This window comes from Rhinatrema bivittatum, chromosome 3 (assembly GCF_901001135.1).
Source record: "Rhinatrema bivittatum chromosome 3, aRhiBiv1.1, whole genome shotgun sequence".
Classification (NCBI taxonomy): domain Eukaryota; kingdom Metazoa; phylum Chordata; class Amphibia; order Gymnophiona; family Rhinatrematidae; genus Rhinatrema; species Rhinatrema bivittatum.
Window position 1 is genome coordinate 275,212,868 of NC_042617.1, and position 20,677 is coordinate 275,233,544.

At 47.7% G+C, this 20,677-nt stretch overlaps 2 protein-coding genes across 2 annotated transcripts in view; one reads left to right on the forward strand and one right to left on the reverse strand.

Moving 5' to 3' along the window:
* LOC115088561 (integrin alpha-7-like) overlaps nt 1-5,114 on the reverse strand; it is a 136,413-nt gene extending 131,299 nt beyond the window's left edge. The window contains exon 1 of the mRNA XM_029596817.1: nt 5,092-5,114. Within this exon, the coding sequence (XP_029452677.1) occupies nt 5,092-5,099 (8 nt within the window). The 5' untranslated portion in view covers nt 5,100-5,114. The remainder of the gene's footprint in view (nt 1-5,091) is intronic.
* Nucleotides 5,115-5,460: 346 nt separating this feature from the next.
* Nucleotides 5,461-20,677, forward strand: part of BLOC1S1 (biogenesis of lysosomal organelles complex 1 subunit 1) — a 50,903-nt gene continuing 35,686 nt past the window's right edge. Inside the window, exons 1-2 of the mRNA XM_029594687.1 lie at nt 5,461-5,629; nt 6,224-6,296. Of these exons, the coding sequence (XP_029450547.1) occupies nt 5,569-5,629; nt 6,224-6,296 (134 nt within the window). The 5' untranslated portion in view covers nt 5,461-5,568. The remainder of the gene's footprint in view (nt 5,630-6,223; nt 6,297-20,677) is intronic.

A 20,677-nucleotide genomic window follows, 5' to 3' on the forward strand; every position in this document is an offset into this window, starting at 1 on the left:
AAGCGGATTGTGTTACATTACAGGAGGACCTTGCAAGACTGGAAGATTGGGCATCCAATTGGCAGATGAAATTTAATGAGGAACAATTGCAAGGTGTTGTATATAGGGAAAAATAACCCTTGCTGTAGTTACACAATGTTAGGTTCCATATTAGGAACTACTACCCAGGAAAAAGATTTAGGAATCACAAGTGGATAATACTTTAAAATCGTCGGCTCAGTGTGCTGCAGCAGTCAAAATAAGCAAACAATGTTAGGAATTATTAGGAAGGGAATGGTTAATAAAACAGAAAATGTCATAATGCCTCTATATCGCTCCATGGTGAGACTGCATCTTGAATACTGTGGTCAATTCTGGTTGCTGCATCTCAAAAAAGATATAGTTGCGATGGAGAAGGTACTGACAAGGGCAACCAAAATGATAAAGGGGATGGAACAACTCTCCTATGAGGAAAGGCTGAAGAGGTTAGGGGCTGTTCAGCTTGGAGAAGAGATGGCTGAGGGTGGTTGCTTATTAGAAGATGGACCCCTGTTCTGAGGTAGAGTAGACGCTACCCCCAAACGGATGGGTAACCCTTTTGGTCTCTACCGTCGGACGACAAGGCTTGATGAGATAGCGTAGTATAAAGACTTCACCCTGGAAGCTCGAGATCCCCCCGGGAGAAGCCCAAGGGATCCGGCCGCTGGAACTTAAGAAACTCCCCTGAAGACTAATGAAGGTCTGGATGCAGGCGCCTCCTGCAGGTCATGGATTCCAGACGGCTGGCGCCTCCAGCTGGTCGTAGATAGTCCCAGGAGTAGAAGTTGAAGGATAGTCCAAAGCCGGTCCCAAGGGTCGAAGTCCAAGAGAGGTCGAGAGCCGGTCCAGGAACAGACAGGAGAGTGGTCCGAAGCCAGTCCAGGAGCAACACAGGAGAAGGGTCCAAAGCCGATCTGAAGTCAACGCCAGAGAATCACCACAGCCAGTTCCGAAGGTCAGAAGCCAAAGAATCAATCCAACGGAGAGGAGGAGCAGAAGCGAGACGAAGAACAGTGCAAGTCCAGGAACACGGAGCACCGGAAACCAAGCACAGAGCCTCAATACCAAGGCAAGATCTGAGGAGCAGACCTTGACTTAAATATCCAAAACGAGGGAGGAGTCCCGGGAAGGAGCCACAACAACTTCCTGTCATGGCCCCTTTAAATCTTATCTTCAGCCGCGCCCGCAGCTCTAAGTCAGCCAGAAGGGGGCGGAGTCATCCCGGCTGTGCAGGGCCCTGTGACTGGCCTCAGCAGTGGTCATGGCTGCGAGGAGAGTGCCGAAGGAGGCTGCCTGCTCCTGCTGGAGCCTCAGGACCAACCCGACGCAGCGGGTGAGTACTTGGTCCCGGCCCCGGACCGCCGCAGCCAGAGGCCATAACAGAGGAGGGGATATGATGAGGTCTTTTTTTTTTTTATTTATTCTTTATTGAATTTTTTTAAATCATTACAAAGAAAAAACTTTGCACAGAAATTCTGTAACATTATTTCAACCTAGAAATACAATTTAGGCATCATCTAGTGGTTCAGACCACTAACATTTTGAAAAAAATAATAAAAAATAATAGAGGAGAACAGGGTCATTGGGAGTTACATAGAAAGGATATCAAGATATCTAATCAAATAATAAGTCATCCTAAATATTTACCACACTTTCATATGATCTGGATATCTAGCCCGTTCCCCTGGTTTGGGAGAGGAGGTTGTAAAGGCCACCTTCCTAGAGTCTATGAAAACTCTAAGTTGTTCCGGGGCATAAAAAATATATACATCTCTATTCAAGGTAACCACCCCTTTGCAGGGGTATCTTAGAAGCAACTTTGCCCCAAGAGTATTCACTTCTTGTCTCATAGTAAGGAAGGCCTTTCTCCTTTCCTGAGTAGTTTTTGGATAGGAGGTCTGGGAATATTTGGGATTTTTTGACCCCATAACTTTCATTAATATGTTGAAAATAACACTTCATAAACAAGCTAACTATCCATTTCTGTAACAAAAGGATTATCAGTAAGGAAGTCGCCCTTTATATATTTCTGTAGAAGATTCCTAGTAATTGCTGTCAAGTTATTTAAATCAACCTGTGTGGATTCCTTCCCCTATTTCTATTAAATGGGAGAAAATAGATGTTTATTTATACATGGAATCTGATCAGATGGGCATCTTCAAGACTTCTAAAATATATCTCCTTAAAGTCATTCGGGGAGATTCCCCCTATTACTTTTGGGAATTCAAAAGTCTTAAGTTCAACCTTCTAAGTTTGTTCTTCGATGGAATTCCACTCTTCTGTTTAGTTATTGTTTATCTTGTATAACACTTGAATATATCTGGAGACGATTTTACTGCATTTGTTAATTCCACAATCCTGCTTGAATTTCATTAATTCTTACACATCGTGTTCCTGGGCTACTTTATCCAATTTCTCAGACATTGAATTAAGCTGCCTCGTAAGCCCTTGAAAACGTGGGCTATATGAGGCTACTAATTCCCAGAGAGAGTCTAACTCACCGGCCTTCTTTAATTGGATCAATAACCGCAGCTTCACCTTGTGCCCCTATTAGATCTTCCTTTACTATAGATCCACCAGATATAGTTTGTGGTCTTTTCTCTACCTTGAATAAGGTTTTGCATTGTAGGGGACCCCCTGTGGTGCAGTATTGAACTCACAGGCTCGGCAGTTGTACCCAGTTCCTGAGTTCACTGCGTCCACACCCTCCAATTTGTTCACTGGACTCACCGGTACTGTGTGCAATTTGTGGTCGCAAGCGGCGGAGAACTGACCTGGAGCAAGTGGTATCCTCAGATCTGGAGGGCTCAATGATGTTTCCCCGGACAAACGCGATGCTCCAACAGCGCATCATCAATGGGGACTTGGCTCCTCCTTCTTGGTAAATAGTAGTGAGTTGGGGGATAGTTTTTTGCCCGGGTGGGAGGGAGGGTGTTGAGGGAAATACCCTCACTCGACCTTTTCTCTTTGGAGGCATAGATATTGTAAACCTCCCGAGGTTCTCGAGCAAGCCAAGCCACTAAAGCGGTGTAACTTCTTTTTCTTTTCCCTTCTCCTCTATGGCAACTGAAGGCGGGCGAGAGTTTCACGCCTACTCCGTCTATTCCGGACTAAGCCGGACAAAGCCGCGCGCCTGAGGGGCGCGCGCGGCTTTGGTGGCGCGCCGGCGGCAGTGGCGCGCCGCTTTCGCGCCGCTTTTATGGCGCGTAGGCCCCGCCTGGTGACGTCGTCAGGGTTGAGCGGAGGAGGTAAGATGATATTAGCGGGAGGTTCCTCACCCACTGGCTCTCAATCCGGGCTACAGCTGCGAATAAACTCCGCTTTCGCGCCGCTTTTATGGCGCGTAGGCCCCGCCTGGTGACGTCGTCAGGGTTGAGCGGAGGAGGTAAGATGATATTAGCGGGAGGTTCCTCACCCACTGGCTCTCAATCGGGCTACAGCTGCCTGATAGAGGTCTTTAAGATCATGAAAGGTCTTGAACAAGTAGATGTGAATCGGTTTATTTACACTTTCGGATAATAGAAGGGACTAGGGGGCATTCCTGAAGTTAGCAAGTTAGCAAGTAGACTAATCGGAGAAAATTATTTTTCACTCAATGCCCAATTAAGCTCTAGAATTTGTTGCCAGAGGATGTGGTTAGTGCAGTTAGTGTAGCTGGGTTCAAAAAAGGTTTGGATAAGTTTCTTGGAGGAGAAGTCCATTAATTGCTATTAATAAAGTTTACTTACAGACCGATACAGTACAGTGCGCTCCGACAGAGTGCACTGTTAACCTGCACTTGGACGCGAGTTTTTCCCTTACCCTTATTCAGTAAGGGGCGGAAAATGTGCCAAGCCGCACATTTTACTTTAAGAAATTAGCGCCTACCCAAAGGTAGGCGCTAGTTTCTGCCGGCACCGGGAAAGTGCACAGAAAAGCAGTAAAAACTGCTTTTCTGTGCACCCTCCGACTTAATATCATGGCGATATTAAGTCGGAGGTCCCGAAGAGTAAAAAAAAAATTAAAATGGGCCGGCGGCTGTTGGGCCAAAAACCGGACGCTCAATTTTGCCGGCGTCCGGTTTCCGAGCCCGTGACTGTCAGCGGGCTCAAGAACCGACGCCGGCAAAATTGAGAGTCGGCTGTCCAAACCCTCTGACAGCCGCCGCTCCGGGTCAAAAGGAGGCTGTAGGGACGCGCTAGTGTCCCTAGCGCTTCGTTTTGCCCGTTTTTTACCGCACCACCTAATTTAAATACAGAATTGCGCGCATAGGCGTGTGGCCTGTGCGCGCGCCGGGGTGAGCGGGCGTTCGTCCGCCCTCCCGCGGACTTTACTGAATTGGGCCCGTTAGGGAATAGCCACTGCTATTAATTGCACCACTAACATGGGATCTTCTTGGTACATAGAAATGTGCTTAACTCCTGCCTCTTTGTAAATAATCCCACTACTCCCCGCCACTTTTCCCAGCTTACTCATATAGTTCCAAGTTACTGCCCTACCCTTTTCCTTTCCCTTCCCTCCCCCCCAGTTATAATATCAGTTACAATGTAAAGCCCTGTTGGCTGAATTTGCTGTTATCTGGAAACCGATGTGATGCCTCGTGCGAATGTCGGTATAGAAAATGTTAAATAAATAAATAAATAAAATAATTGCCAGGTTCTTGTAGCCTGGTTTGGCCTCTGTTGGAAACTGGATGCTGGGCTTGATGGACCCTTGGTCTGACCCAGCATGGCAATTTCTTATGTTTCCTTTTTCTGCTGAGCAGTTTCAAAGGGCAAGATGACCTCTATTTCAAACCCAAGGATCTCACGTCCCCAACAATCAAATCATCCCCACTGTCTGACAGTCCTGAAGAACTTTATTTACCCAGCCAGCTCCAACTGTATAACTCCCTCCAAGCATTGCTGAACCGGCACCACAAAACATTGCTGTAAACAAGAGAAATGAAAGTGAATTTCTATGTAATATCAAATTTGAATGTGCATTTTTTTTTCCTGTCTCTCACTATCAAATAGCCACGGTTATCCCCAAATTCAAGTGCTCACACATCCCCAAACCTCTAGAAAAAGAAAGAAACATCTGGCTCAGCATTACCCAGGCATCTTGAAACCAGTTGTGTTCCGGCATTGGATTTTGCATGAATTGCCACCTTTTGAAGAGCGTGAAGAGAGATTTGGGGGGAAAAAAGGAAGGCGCTGTCATAGGTCCTGATTGATAAAGGTTTGCTCCTTTTTGTTTTGCCGGCGGAAAGCCCCGAACTGAACTTCCCAATGAAATAGAGCTGGGCAATTGTTAGGGCGGGGGACGTGAACAAGTCAGTTTTCGGGGAGCAAATACACAGAGTGTGCGACGGGCCCAGTTTTCTCCAGCCAGAAGCCCCCCAAGCGCTGCCTCAGAAACTCCTAACAGCCGCGGCATATTCTCCAAATAAGAAGACCTCTCCCTCTCCCCCTCCCCCGCTGAGGAGGGAGGCGGGCAGCTCCATGAAAGCCAGGCCCCCGCCCCGCCCGCCCCGTGTCACCGGAGCCCAGTACCGGCGAACGGCTGCTTTTGCTCAGCCTTCCCCTAGCCATGCTCTCCCGGCTGCTGAAGGAGCACCAGGCCAAGCAGAACGAGAGGAAGGAAGTGCAGGGTGAGCTCCGGCGCCGCTGCCGCCGCTCTCTCTCTGCACGAGGCCTAGCGCTCGGGCTCGAGCCGCGGCCTCGAGTAGCGGCGGAGACCCCGCGGTCTGGCGGCTGAGGCAGCGAGAGGCCGGGGGGGGGAGGGGAGCGCGGTCTCCATGGAAACCTCCTCTCCTTCGGCAAAGTGCCGCTTTCTTATTGCCGCGTGTGAAGGTGCTGGGTCTGAGGCCCAGCCAAGGAAACATGATGGAAGGCTGCAAAATACTAAATACCTGTACTAACTTATCATACAGGCTGGGAAGTTAGCGACTGGCCTCTGCCCTGGTTGGTAACATGCCCCAGGACAGCCTCCATACAAACACAGGGAAATCAACTTTTGAGACGCTGAGAGATGTCCTAATACTAATAATTAAATTGGCTGGGGTAGTCTAATAATCTTTGGGTAAAGGCAGGGGGAGGAGTAGTATAAGTTAAATAGCACAGGTAGGGGTTTAAAACCAAGAGAAAGGTCTGAACCCACTGATAGGCACAGTAGCTGCTCCATGTTTCTCCTTTGCAAATAATCAGTGGTTGTAATTGTAGCCTGTTTTTGTTTTTTTTAACAGAGAAAAGAAGAAAAGAGGCTATTGCTGCGGCTACCTCCTTAACAGAGGCTCTTGTGGATCATCTTAATGTCGGGTAAGCTTTATGAGATTTCTGGTGTAGAATTCAGAACTGTAAAAAAAAAAACAAAAAAAAGTCATTTTTTTTCTGCCAATGGGACAGACATTCAAGATGGTTTGGTGAACTTTTTTTTTTTTTTTTTTAATAAGGCAGATTCTCAACAGGGACATTAAAGGGATCGATGATGTGTCTGCAATTTAAAAAGAGGGAAGCCAGAAAACAGAGGGGAGCTAGCCCAAAACATACAGAGACCAATGTGCTAAATTGTGGACAGCTTTGCAAATGCAAATAGTGTTCATTATGGACTTTACTGCAAAAAGATTCCCATTGAGCAATTTTCATATTATATAAATGGCCCAGTATCATTGGGAAAACATTTTCGTAGTACTGAGCCTTTGTCCTTAGGGCTTGAAACTTGCTGGGCAGACTCGATGGTCCATTTGATCTTTTTCTGCTGTCAATACTTTGTTACTATAACTTTGTCCCAATAGATGCTCAGTGGTAAAGTAAGGGTGCACGGAGAACCAGGGATCTTCATTCCTGAGTGGCTTTCTGATGCCAACTTTGCATGAAGATTGTGGCGATCACTTTGGCCTTGTGATTGGAGGTGTAATGGCTTGGCTTTATTCTAGTTCTTTCTGATCATAGCATAAGACCAGAACCAGGCAGATTCTGAGCTTCAGTCAGTTGACCAATCTCTTATCTGTGGTCCTATTTTTTTATTTATTTATTTATTTTAATTTCAAAACAGTTAACAAAATTATTATACGCCCATAAAAATAACATGCAATATAAAAAAATAATCATAAAATCAGATAAACAGACATTAAATAATCATATAAAGTTTCTCATGAAATCTCTCATCACACAGTAAACACTGTCCCAACGAGAAGTTTAATTAGAGTAAAAGAATTCAGGATTCAAAGGCCTGAATAAAATAATATGCCTTAACTTGCTTACAAAAATACTTATAATATTTCTCTCAGTTGAAATGGTAAAGCATTCCAAAGAGATAGTCTGATTACAGAGAATATACAATTTTGAGTTTCCTGCAATCAGTTCAACATAAATGATGGAACAACAAGCAAAAGACTATCCGTTGAACTGTGGTTCCTCAAGGGAATATTCCATGAGTTAAAGCTTTAAATACACTCATTATGATCTTAAATATGCTTTAAGCAATAGCATGTTACTCCTTATCTTTAAGGTAAAATGTAATATGTGCATGTAATAAACAGCCAGTAAGAAAGTTTGCTGAATTTTGGACTAATTGTAGAACCTGGTGGAATACTTGTCTTAAGCAGTCCAACATACAAGACTGAAAATACTCCTTGAGCAAAATGTCTTTTAATTGGTGCAAAAGTCTCAACTTGGAGTATCCAGATTTTAAAACTGACTTAATTTGTGAAAGCCTTAGAAAATCTTGAATCATAAGCACCCCAGATCACGTGTAGTCTCAAGTACAGAACAGCTTTGATCCTGGAGGGCCACAATCAGGTCTGGTCTTCAGGATATGTACATTGAATATGGATGAGGTATAGTTGCATGCACTGCCTCCACTGTATACAAATATATCTCATGCATACTCATTGTGAATGTCCTGAAAACTAGACTTTTTTATGGTATTCCAGGACCCACAGGTGCCTACTCCTGGCCTAGGCTGATGTTGGCCCTGTTATGGTTATTGATGTTTGGGTGGATCCTTGGACACTGGGGCAGCTGACCACGCCCACAGGGGGCAGTCCCGAGAGGGACCACAGTGTCATGCTAGACTCTGGACACACAAACACAGATTTGAATCTTTTATTAAACAGTTTTGGAAACCACCAGAGGTGGCAGTAGTGAGTAGTGGATGTTTGAGCCCGCTGGGCAGGTCTCCCACATAACGCTGGAACAGCGAATCCTCTGCTGGCTGTGCTATAGTGGAAAGAGACACAGAGTTCTGAATACACAATGAGAAGCATTCAGAGTCCCAGGTAGAATTAGGAGAAGCTCCGAGACAGGGAGAGCAGGCCCTTGAGGAGCGAGTACCTGATCCCTTAGAGCAGAGAATCTCAGTTGTATTGTACTCACGTAGTAGTAACAGAGATTCCACTAGATAAAAGGTCTGGCACCAGAACAGAGGGCAGGCCCTCGAGGAGCAAGTACCTGATTCCAGTGAAGCAGTACTGTGGAATAGATGGTAGTTGTACTCACAGATGGAAACTGTTAGTGAAGTCTTCCAAGTAGAAAGGTTTGAAGATGCAGGCAGCGACTCAGGGAACATGGGCCCTCGAGGAGCGAGTACCAGTTTCCTGATAGCACCTGAAAGAAGCAGAAGAGGCCTCCGAGGAGCGGGTACCCTATTAACAACCCCGAAGGGTGCAAGAGTTCCAGATAGCGCTGGAGTGGCAGAGCAGCTTCGGTATGGAGAACGCATCCCATCCGTAGAGTTTCCATTGCTAACTCGATGAGCTAGCAAACACTGTAGGCTTAAATATCCAGGCAGCGTAGCGTCATATCAGGGGGACGCCCCTGAGGTTCGCGCCAACGTGGAAATAAAGATGAGGGTGGCGTGCACGCGCCCTAAGGTACCTTGGAGGAGCATGACGGGAGGCAGCACTAAAGCCGGTCCAGGGACGCTGGAGAGAACGGCAAACAGAATCCGCGGCAGCCAGTAGTCAGAGGTGAGCGGGAGGAGCCGCAAGAAGTGAGAGGTAGGCGGGGCGAAGCCATTGAAGACCGACGGTCACAACAGGCGGTTTTGGGCCAAAGTCTCCTTTTTGCACATGGATTTTTCTTTAAATTCCAATCGTGTTGCCAGAAAATAGCACCCTATTAGCCTGCCAAAAATTAAGTGTATTTGATGACTGTATAAGGATCACCTGTTAAGACATCTTGCTGGAGTTAGTACAATTTAGATTACAGCAGACACAATTATAAAGTTTGGTTAGAAAAGTTATCTTTTTATTATTGTAAATATAGAAGCACAATCATAACAACTGTGATTTATTTCTCAGTTACTTGTTTTGTGGAAGTGCATCATCTCCATATGAACACACATGATTAATAAGAGTGTTTGTTTTAAAATGAAAGGAAACCAACAAAGTAGTTGGAGAGAGGCAATGCCTTTATAAGGTTAACACATGTTTTAAGACGAGAGCTTTTGGGACTACTAGAGTCCCTTCCTCCGGAAACACGGCATTGTCTCAGACTGCATGAGGAAGGAACCTTAATAGTTCCAAGGTTTTGCATCTCAAAACATTCGTTAATGTCATAAAGGTATTTTTCTTCACCCAACTGCTTCATTTGTTTCCAGAAACAACTCTTCATTTTAGGAGAAGTGTGGGTGTTTATTGGTAAGAAAAGGCCAGCTTCCAGGATGCAACTGTCCTGTCATTGGTGTGGGGAGTTTCTTCTATCCTTACAGCCTGTAGAAAGTGAAGTTTGGGTGGCAGGACAGCTGCGAGTACTGTGGACAGCTCCTGCCAGCATCTGGTTATTAAGCCTGCAGGATGTCTCTGTACAGCCCTTCCTTCCTGGGCGAGTGAGTAAGTGCAAAGATTTGTCTTTAAATCGGTTTCTGAGGTTGGAATGGGAGGCAAGCAGACAGCATAGCATGGACATGAAATCAACAGCCGTTTCCTCTTTCCTGACTCCTCACCGATATTGGTATTAACACCCCTGCAATTATATCGTCCCCTCTACTGATCTGTGTGGATGTCATAACTCACTGGATTTTCCTCTTGAAAAACCAAACAACACTTCCCCTTTAGTCAGTAAATGAAGACAGAGAGAAAACAAGAAGAAAGGCAGAGGGCAAAAAAGCATGTACTCAAAGCCAATGTATAGAGGAATGGAGACAGATATTTATTTATTTATTTTCGGAGATTATAGAACACTTATAACTGGGCCCAAGGTTGCATACAAACAAATACATACATAATAAAATCAAACAAACAAAATAGAAATTACAGTAGCAATAGCAGACATAAATTAAATGTGACAGCTGCCCTCCAAGGGAACAGTTTGGTCTAGCATGAAAAAGCAAGCCTGAATAGGTATATTTTTAAATGTCTTAGCACACGTCATCAAATGCAGTTCTTGTGGCAAAGAATTTCACCAAATTGGGGTGGCAACAGAAATTCATGAATCTCAGTTAGATGTGCATGTCTCACAGACAGAATATCCAACAAACCCCTTTGAGAAGAACTAAGGGAACTTGTGGGATTGTATATTCTCAACAACGCATTAGCCCAAGGCAAAGAATCCAGAGCAAGTAGTTTATAGACTAAGATAGCAGTTTTATATTGACCCTCCACTGGACAAGTAACCGGTGGAGATCAAACAATGTGATTTCACATGCTGTGGTCAGAGATCAGATGCATTGCAGCATTTTGTAACATTTGTAATGCCTTGGTTGATGACATAGGCAAACCAAGATATAACGCATTACAGAATCTAACATAGGTAAAACAATAGCCTGAGATCAGCTGAAAGCAGAATTATCTTAGCTGTGCTCCCATATGGACTGGAAATAAGGAAGGGATTTTGTTACTTGCTCCTTGTCTGTTCAGGATCCCATATGTTTATCTTCTGGCGCGCTAAGATCCAAATGTCTTCTCTGGGAGAATCAAGTTTCTCTGCTGACCACTGTGCTCATCTGTGCCTTCTCCTGCCAGAAAAGCTTCCCATTCCTGAGCTGTGTATGCATCACATCCACAATATTCTCCACTGTCCCTAGCCCAAAAACCTAGACCTGGCTCTTCTGAGAATGTCTAATTAAAGCTACTACAATTTATCATTTTTAAGTGCTGCTAGATATACGCAGTGCTGAACAGATATGTGTAAAAGACAATCTCTGCTCCATGTAGCTTACAGTTTAGTCAAGATAAACATGCATGACAAACAAGAATCTGTGGGAAGTGTATTTATTGTCGAAAAGTGGTTAGGATTTTAATGCAGCCTCAGAAAGGTGGGTTTTTATAAATAGGATTTGAATACGGTCACAGAAGGGAGCATGATGCACCAAATCAGTAAGTATTCCAAGCATATGGTGCAGCAAGGTAGAATGTGCAAAGTTGGGAATTGGCAGTGGAGGAGAAGGTTCTAGACCATCTTATCTGATGAAGGGAGTTTATGAGGAAGGGTGTAGGAAGAGAAAAGAAAAGATGGATAATGAGCTGCAGAGGGAATGCGACTAAGAGAAAGTTGAACCGTAATTGGAAGCCGATGGGAAGCCAATATAGCATTCTGAGAAGAGGGGTTACATGGTCATAGCAATGTTGAAGGAAAATAAGTCGTGCAGCTGAATTTTGAACAGATTGCAGTGGAGAAAGACTTTTCAGTAGAGGCCTACAAAGAGCAAGTTGTGGTATAAGTGGGGAGGTTGCATGTGGATGAGCAATTTGGTATCATGCTTTGATACGAAGGGATTATTTTAGCAGTGTTTATAGAGGAAGGAACAGCACTCCATTAGCAGTGTGTTTGGATGTACATAGAAAAGGAAAGAGAAGCATCAAAGATGACCCCCAAGGTTACAGGCCAAGGGAGCTGCAATTTATAGCACTATTATCGCATATCTCAAAATCTTGGCTTTCCTGTATGTTGGTTTCTCCTTTCCTCCTGTTCCTTTGTACTTTCAACTCAATCAGAGCCAGGGCTGAAATCAATGCAGTGTCCACAGTGACTCCAAGGTCCCTTTCCTGAATGAGAACTCCTAATGTGGAACTCAGCTTTTTTTTGTGTGTGTGTATATAGTCAGGATTATGTTTCCCTACTAGTTATCACCCAGTGAAACTTTGCTCAACCGTGCCAGGCTGCCTACCAGCTCACATGGCCACTTTTTACAAGGCCGTGCAGCTTCTTCACCTTGTCCACATGCCCAGCAGTCATGTGGATGTGTACATGTGCACTCTGCTGGCCCCAAAAACAGACACCATTTTCCAGAGCTTAAGTGTATTATATATATACAAGCCGTTAAGCCCGTTAAAACGGGCTACATCCCTCTGTCTCTCACCTCCCCCTCATTCTCTCTCCCCTACCTCCCTCATTCTCTCCCCCCTACCTCCCTCCCACCCACTCACCCACTCCTCCCCAGCCTCCCTCTCCTCTCACTCAGTCCTCCCTCCCACTCAGTCTCACTCACTCCCTCCCCCTCTCTCCCTCTCACTCCCCCTCAGTCCCACTCACTCTCCCTCTCAGTCCCACTCCCTCCCTCCCTCTCCCTCAGTCCCACTCACTCCCTCCCTCTCCCTCAGTCCCGCTCACTCCCCCTCACTCAGTCCCTCCCTCTCACTCAGTCACTCCCTCCCACTCTCTCTCTTCGTCCCTCCCACTTAGTCCGTCCTCCCCCTCTCTCTCTCTCCTCCTCCCTCGCTACTGGCCGCTGCCGCTACCACCGCCTGCGCCGCTACCCTACCGCCTCCTGCCGCCCGCTGCCGCTACCGCCCCCGCCCACCACCGCTGCCGCTACCGCCCGCTACCGCCGCCGCTACCGCCCGCTACCGCTGCTACCACCGCTGCCGCCATGTTTTTTGGTTTTTTTTTGACGCTGCCTAAGACTGACGTGCTCGCCCGCACATGCGCAGTAGAGCTGCTCTCTACTGCGCATTTGCGGGCACGTCGGTCAAGCTTCATTTATCTAGTTAGATATATGTAGATGTGCATCACTTTGCACTTGTCCATGCTAAATTTCATCTACTATTGAGATGCCAAGCCCACAGCAATAATTTGATTTTCAGTTGGCTGGAGCAGTTTACCTACAACTTGCAGATCTTTAGCCATGCCAGTGTAAGCAATTCACGTGTATAAGGTGACCTGAGGTGAATCTGCTTACCTTCAAGAGAGCAGAAGCAGCTTTTCAGTGGCCCAAGGAGCAATGGGTCCTGCATCATGTGCCTTTGACCGGGGAAGCTCAGGTGGCCTATGGCTTTATTTCTGGAGGCCAGCACAGGACTACATCCGCTATCTGTGCCTCTGGGAGAGCAGCTGTCAGAGGGTTTGGGAGCTACCGCAGTGAGGGCAAAAAACTCATCTGATAGCCCCAGCATTGCAGCTACAGAAATTCTGGAATTACTGGCTTAAATCAGAGGAAGAAGTACTGCTGCCACTAAAGAGATTGTCATTGAACAACTCCTGTGCGTCCTCCCAGGCTCAGCTGCCACATGGTTGGTTCACAATCAGGTGCATGTCTATTGTAAGGCTCCCTGAGAGGAGATAATATTCCTCCTGCCCCTGTCGACTCCATAGCTACCTACAGAAATGCTAAACATGGACCCTCGTGTAAGGGAATAGACTGCAAGAGGAGAATTGCAAATGGGGAATCATGGTGCCATAGCCCAATAGAAGATGATTCTGGCTGAAGTGGAAATCCAAGGAGCAGGAGAAAACAGCCGTGTCAAAAAGAAAAAGAAATACTCGCAGATCAGGACACCAGTTTTATGTCCGACCTTGAAGGAGCTTAAAAGTAGCTCAGTGCGAACATTAGGCTACTCCCCCAGACAGATGTGCTGGTAGAAAGATTAAACTAGGCCCTTAAGGGAATGCTCTGCCAGGTTGTAATTACAGAAATAGAACTTGGAACAAGTTTTGGTTTTTTTTTTCTTTCTGTTTGCAGTTTGAGAGGTTTCCCAGCATGTTCACCATTCAAGTAGCTGTGTGGGCTAAAACTGAAGGGCATGCTTTGACCTGGGGAAATGGGGAAAAGCAGGGTAGTGATCGCGAATTTAAAAAAATGCTTTTACGGTATGTTGTAGAGCTCTGAGAACATATGACCATAACTGGTAAATGTTAGGAACAAGGCTCACAGGATGGCCCCGCGAGCTGCTGTACTCACCCCGATGCCACTGAGAGCAGTCCAGATACCACCAATACATCCCTGTAGCTATACCACACAGCCGTCTCCTCGGCACTGCCAAGCACATCCCACACACTGCCATGCTGCGCCTGTTCCGGAACCTCCTTAGGCACAAGTGTATTATATGGGACCTATGGTGGGGAAACGCTGAGCTAATCAGCCTAAAGAAGCAAGGACTTTTGCAGCATTACCTCACCTCAGCAACAGGTCTCCTGCCTTGCAGTGCGTATTGCCTAGCATTCCTGTGTTCCTGATTCTTGTCCAGCCTTGCTTTCAGTCCTTGTCTTCTGCAGCCTGTTTCTTGTCCAGCCTCGCATTACCTTATCCGTCTTGTCCAGTGTCTTCACCCACCCTTGCTCCGACTTTCTGGATCTTGAGCTCTTGCTTGGACCTGACCACAATTGCCTGCCACCTGGACCTGACCATTCCTGCTAGCTGCCTGCCCTGACCCCAGTGTGCCTTAGTTATCTTCATTACCCTTGCATACCTGCCTAAGTCCTGCTGACCGCCAGAACCCAAGGGCTCAGCCTACAGGGGAAGCAGCTGGTAAAGTTGAAACTCCAGACTGCCCCGCTACAGGACACATTCACTAGCTGCCAGCACAGGTCTTGGGCGGTTCACCCTCAAGGCTGCGTGAACTATGCCACAGCACAAAGGGCTTGCACACCCACTACCCTTCACGGTAAATTTGCTGAAGAGAATATTGTAAGTGTGCAGTAGACCTAAGCACAAGGTTATATTTAGAAAGCTTGTGTCTATATCTACAAACTAGGCAATAAGAGTGATGCTGCTGCTACCTGTGGCTGAGAGCAAATTCCTGGCCAAACGGTAGGAAACAGTTAAGGCCCTCACTTGTACAGGGGAGGTAAAGACTACATTTACTCAACTGGAACCAAAAAGGGGTAACAGCTATATCATGTGAACCTCCTTAAGCTTTGGAAAGTTCAAAAACACCTGTTCATTTTTTAAAGGGTAAAGCAGAAAGCAGAGTTGCTTATCTATAACAGGTGTTCTCCAAGGACAGCAGGATGTTAGTCCTCACACATGGGTGACATCATCCGATGGAGCCTGGCACGGAAAAATTTCTAGAAACTTTGACAGGCACATTGAGCATGCCCAGCATGCTGTTAACTATGCATCCACGCGGGGTCCCTCTTCAGTCTTATAACATAGAGTTCGTGAAAAAATAAAATAAACCGAGAGAAAACCAAACTCTGCGGGGCAGTGGGTGGGTTTCGTGAGGACTAACATCCAGCTGAACTTGGAGAACACCTGTTACAGGTAAGCAACTCTGCTTTCTCCAAAGATAGACAGGTGGTAGTCCTCACACATGTGTGAATAAGTAGCTCCAGGCCTCTCCGAACAGGTGCCAACGTGCACAACAACTAGAGCTGCAACAACCACAGGAGCAGACCTGAACCCAAGGATAGGGCCCAGGGAGGGAGAGTTGGGTTTTCATGGCTGGAAGAGTTTACAGAGGATAGACTGCCAAAACAACTGTCTTGTCGGTCATCATTATACAGGCAGTAATGTGAGGTGAAAGTGTGGAGGGAAATCCACTCTGCAAATCTTGTGAATGGGAACTGCACACAAGTGAGCCACCGAGGCTTATGTGGCCCGACCGTCAAGCTGCAAGCCCGCCTGTGCGTAGCAGAAAGCAATGCAGTCCTCTAGCCAATTAAGAGTCGCTGTCTCTAAACAGACCCAGGGATAGGGTCTGTTTTAGAGACAGCGACTCCTAATCTGTTTCTGTCGAAGGAGAGTAAAAGCTGAGTGGAGGACGGTGAGGCATTGTCCATTCCAAGTAAAAGGCAAGCGCCTTCTTGCAATCCAGTGTGTGTAGCGCACGCTCACCCTGGTGAGTGTGAGGCCTTGGGGGAAAAAGGAAGGCAACACAATAGATTGGTTGAGATGGAACTCTCGAATCCAAATGTATGGTTCAACTGGTATCTACTTCATACGCATATCATTAAGCCATCAAACTTCAAATTTTGTGGGACCCTTACTCTTAGAGTCAGTAATTAATAACAGACTCTTATTGTGGTATCGGGTCACTTTACTTTATTTTCATCATCTTTTCAATTTTTTGTCTTTTTCATCATATATGAATAGAATCCCAAGGTGTGCTGACAAACTTCAAGGTGTAACATACGCTTAACAGCTCTTATTTTAAAGCTATAATAGTCAGTCACAGTCCCAACTGATTTAAAAAATGATACTCATCGCAATTAGCGTCTCAATCTCAGTCCTGACACGATCGCGTTTCAGACCGAAAAAGGTCCTGCCTCAAGGGAATCACTCCTTCAAAACTGTTTATCTGTGACGTCCAGCAAAATTCCATCCATTAATGACCAATGGCTATTCTTAAATCCATAACTGTTTTCGCGGTCTACTCTGACACCACCTTGGGAAGGAACTTCAGATGCATTCGCAGGACCACCTTGTTGTGACAAAACTTTGTGTAAGGCGGGTACAACACAAGAGCTTGCAGTTCACCGACCCAGCGAATTGATGTAACTGCGACCAAGAAGATAACTTTCCAGGAAAGGTACTTTAGATCATAAGAATGCAATGACTCAAACAGATTTCATGAGTTGCGAGAGGACTATGTTGCGATCCCAGGAGACTGCTGGAGGACGAGTGGGGGGCTTCAGTTTTAATAAGTCCCTCATGAATTGGTCCACGAGCAGATGGGAAGAAATATTACCATCTGTACCCCAGTGGTATGCCCCAATGGCACTGAGGTGAACCCTCACTGAAGTGGTCTGTAGGCCAGATTCTGAGAGGGGCAACAGGTAGCTAAGAGTGTGGGAGGGGAGCAAGAGAAGGGATCCAGACCACGTCGGGTGGAAGGTTTTCTGGACTCCAGAATAACATGTGATACCCCTTCTGAAAGGCCGAGGGCCCGCACCGTCAATTGGTCAACATCCAAGCAGTTAGAGCCAGGGTTTACCCTGGTCCTTGGTAATTAGGTCTGGAGCTGTCCCCAATCGGATCAGGGGGACGTGAGGCCAGGTCCCGAAGGGTCGGAAACCACACCTGATGGGGCCAGAAGGGGGCAATCAGGATCATAGAACTCTGATCCTGCTGCTTAACTTCTGGAGCGTTTTCGATATGAGAAGAAGGGGAGGGTAAACGTACAGCAAACTGGTGCCCTAGTGAATCAAGCATCCGCTATCAACTCCCCCCCCCCCCCCCACCCCCCTCACTCCTTTGGCTGAGAGAGCAGAAGCAGGGCACTTTCCTGATTTCTAAGGAGGCGAAGAGTTCTATGTCCAGTGTCCCCCAGGAGTGAAAGATCTGGTTTGCTACCTCTTGATTGAGGGACCACTCGTGAGGCTTGAATGCCCGGCTCAAGGCATCCGCTAGGATGTTGTCCACCCCCAGAAGGTGATGCCGTTTTCGATGGCCCACGACCAAGAGTGGACCACCTCCTGACAGAGGGGAAAGGACCCCATTCCCCCCCTGCTTGTTCAGGTACCACATGGCAACCTGATTGTCGTCTGAACCAGAACCACTTTGTTCAGGAGCTGCTCTCAGAACACCTGAAGGGTGTAAGGAAAGCTGCGATTCCTGAGCCGACTAAAACTCCTGGGTGTGGAAGCCCGCAACATGTGGTCCCCATTCCATCTGAGATGCTTCGGTGGTGAGGGTGACCTGGGGTTGAGGGCTCCAAAAGGGGTATCCCCGCTTCATATTTGAGGGGGGTTGCCCACCACTGGAGAGTCTGTTGCAACAGTGTAGTGATGAGACTACGAACACGCAGGTCCTGCGAAGCCTGACACCACTGAGAACACAACGTCCACTGGCTCTGCGCATGTGCAACTGAGCAAAGGGGGTGACATGCACAGTCATTGCCATGTGGCCCAGCAGGCAGAGGAATTGGTGTGCTGAGACATGGGGGCAGCCAGAGACCTCTCGAGCAAGAGCCGCGAAGGTCTCTGCCCTGTCCCGGGGCAGGAAAGCCTTCGCCTGGACTGTGTCCAGTTGTGCTCCGATAAAAGTCCAGTTGCAAATACGGTTGGAGGTGGGATTTTGGATAGTTGATCAGAAATCTCAGGGGCTCCAAAGTCTGGATCGTGATGCGCATGGTACTCTGAGCCCCTTGTCGGGAGTTGCCCTTGATAAGCCAATTGTCGAGGTAAAGAAACACATGAATCCCCTGCCTTCAAAGATGGGCTTCGACAACCGCCAGACATTTGGTAAAGAACCAGGGAGCAGTTACCAGGCCAAAGGACAGAACACGATACCGATAGTGATTCCCGTTGACCAGGAATCGCATGCCGATCCGACCGAAAGGTGGGGATATGGGTGTATGCGTCTTTTAGATTGAGGGAGCAGAGCCAATCTGCCACCTTGAGAAGGAGAATCAGGGAGCCCAGCGAGACCATTTTGAACTTTCCCTTCACCCAAAAACAGTTTAAAGCTCTCAGGTCCAGAATGAGTCGGAGGCCCCCCGTTTTTCTTGAGGATTAGAAAATACCTGGAGTAGAGCCCCTGGCCCTGTTGGCTGGGTGGATGGGTTTGACTGCTTGAGCCAGAACGAGGGCAGAGCGCTCTATCTGAAGAATCTGCAAATCCCTTGATTCTCTCCACCAGGGACACGGAAATGAGTGGGGTGGAAGTTGCTGGAAATGCAGCTGGTAACCCTGCTGCACGATGAACAGGACCCAAAGGTCTGAAGTGTTCGAGGTCCATCTATCTGCAAACAGCTGGCGCCAACCCTAAACCGGGGGTACGGAGCCTGACGGGGAAGGTTGGCTCATACTCCTTGACCGCCAGTTAAAACCCTGTAATGGGGATTCTACGGTGAAACAGTGGTTGCCCGGGGTGGCTAAAGTTGCCTTGGTCTCACCCTGGGAATACACCGTTGAGCCCTGGACCTCTGTGTTGGTGGGTAGTATTTTCAAGGTCAATTAAAAAGGCCTCGGGTATTGCCGTGGGGGCTTCTTGGCTGGCTGAGTGTCAGAGGTACTAGCTGACAACTGCTGAAGGGTCTCCTGATAGTCCTTCAGTTGCGCTACCGCCTCCTTAATTCTGTCTCCAAATAAAATTTCCCCCGTACATGGTAAATCAGCCAGATGGTCTTGGATCTCAGGGCACAAGTCTGAGGCTTGTCGCCACGCCATCTGCCGGGCTCCTTTGCCCACTGCAGCGGTTCTCATGGCTGTCTCAAAGACGTCATAAGCAGAGCGAACCTCATGCTTATCGCACTCCAAGCCCTGCTGGACGAGTGTCTGGAAATCCTCCTGGAACTACTGTGGTAGGCACTCACTTAATTCAGGGGCCTGCTTCCACAGGTTCCTGGAGAATTGCCCATTGTATCATTGGTAGCAAGCTATCTGAGCAGTCAACATGGTGCCCTGAAACACCCGGCATCCAAAAGCGTCAAGAGCCCTGTGCTCTCACCCTGGGGGAGCCAAGGCATGGGTGTGGATCCTTTTCGCCTTCTTTAGGGCGGAGTTGACGATGGTTGAATCCAGTGAATGGCTGGACTAGGTATACCGCGTCAGTCTTCTGGTTAACCGGTGGCACCGAGATGGGGTGTTCCCAAAGACAGGTTACGAGCTCCTTGAAGATATCATGGACTGGCACCGCCACCACCTCTTTCGGGGCATCTATGAAGTGTAGAATCTCAAGCATCTTGTGCCTGGTGTCCTGCTCTGTTAAAAACTGGAAAGGCACTGATTCTGCCATGCCTTCACGAATCCCACAAAGGAGAGATCCTCCAGGGGAGATTTTTGTTGCTTTTCTAGAGGAGAGGGCTCAGAAGGCAGATCCTCAGAGGAGGATATGGATGCCTCCCTCTCCCAGGGGTCATAAGGGGCCTCACCTTCACCTTGACCCTCCAGGGATGCAGGGGGGGATCAAAGACCCAACAGCAGATGAGATGTAGGCCTCGATGGCATCGAGAGAGGAGCCAGTGGCATCGAAGGGCCTCGAGGTTGCAGGAGCACCGAAGTATCCACCAGCATCGGGCTGATTGGGGGTCCCAAAGGCATCGGTGGAACCGATCCCGATGGCCCTGGGAGAGCTGGGAGGTGACATGGCACCAATCATCTCTGAGCCACCATTGAACCCAATGGCCCTTCCTCCTTGGAGGAGTCACTCGCCAGTATGGGGGCTGGTGGCGGTGGCATTGGTGCTCCCTTTGGCTGTGAAGGGGCTTGGGGTACCAGCATATCGAGCTGTTCCAGTAATGGCGCAAGTACCAGTAGAGTAGGCTCTTGGTGTGGTGGCGATCCCGGTGGAACCAGGAGTTCAAAGCCCTGGAGGCCCGGCCGACTGCTAACCACACGTGTGCCTCTCTAACTCCTCCTCAAAGGCAGCTGAGGATAAAATGGCTTGAGGAGAGGAGCAGGCGGAATTGGGACGTTCCCTGGAGCACAGAGGGGCACCGAGCCCTCCACCGGTGTCGGTGGAGGCCGCCTGGAGGCATCGGCGGGGTCGAAGGAAATCGCTTCCTCAGCTCTAAACTGCTTGGTGGGAGGCACAGACATCAATGCCTGTCCATGGTCTGGCTTAGAAGATGATGAATGATTGACTGTGTTTCTTCAAC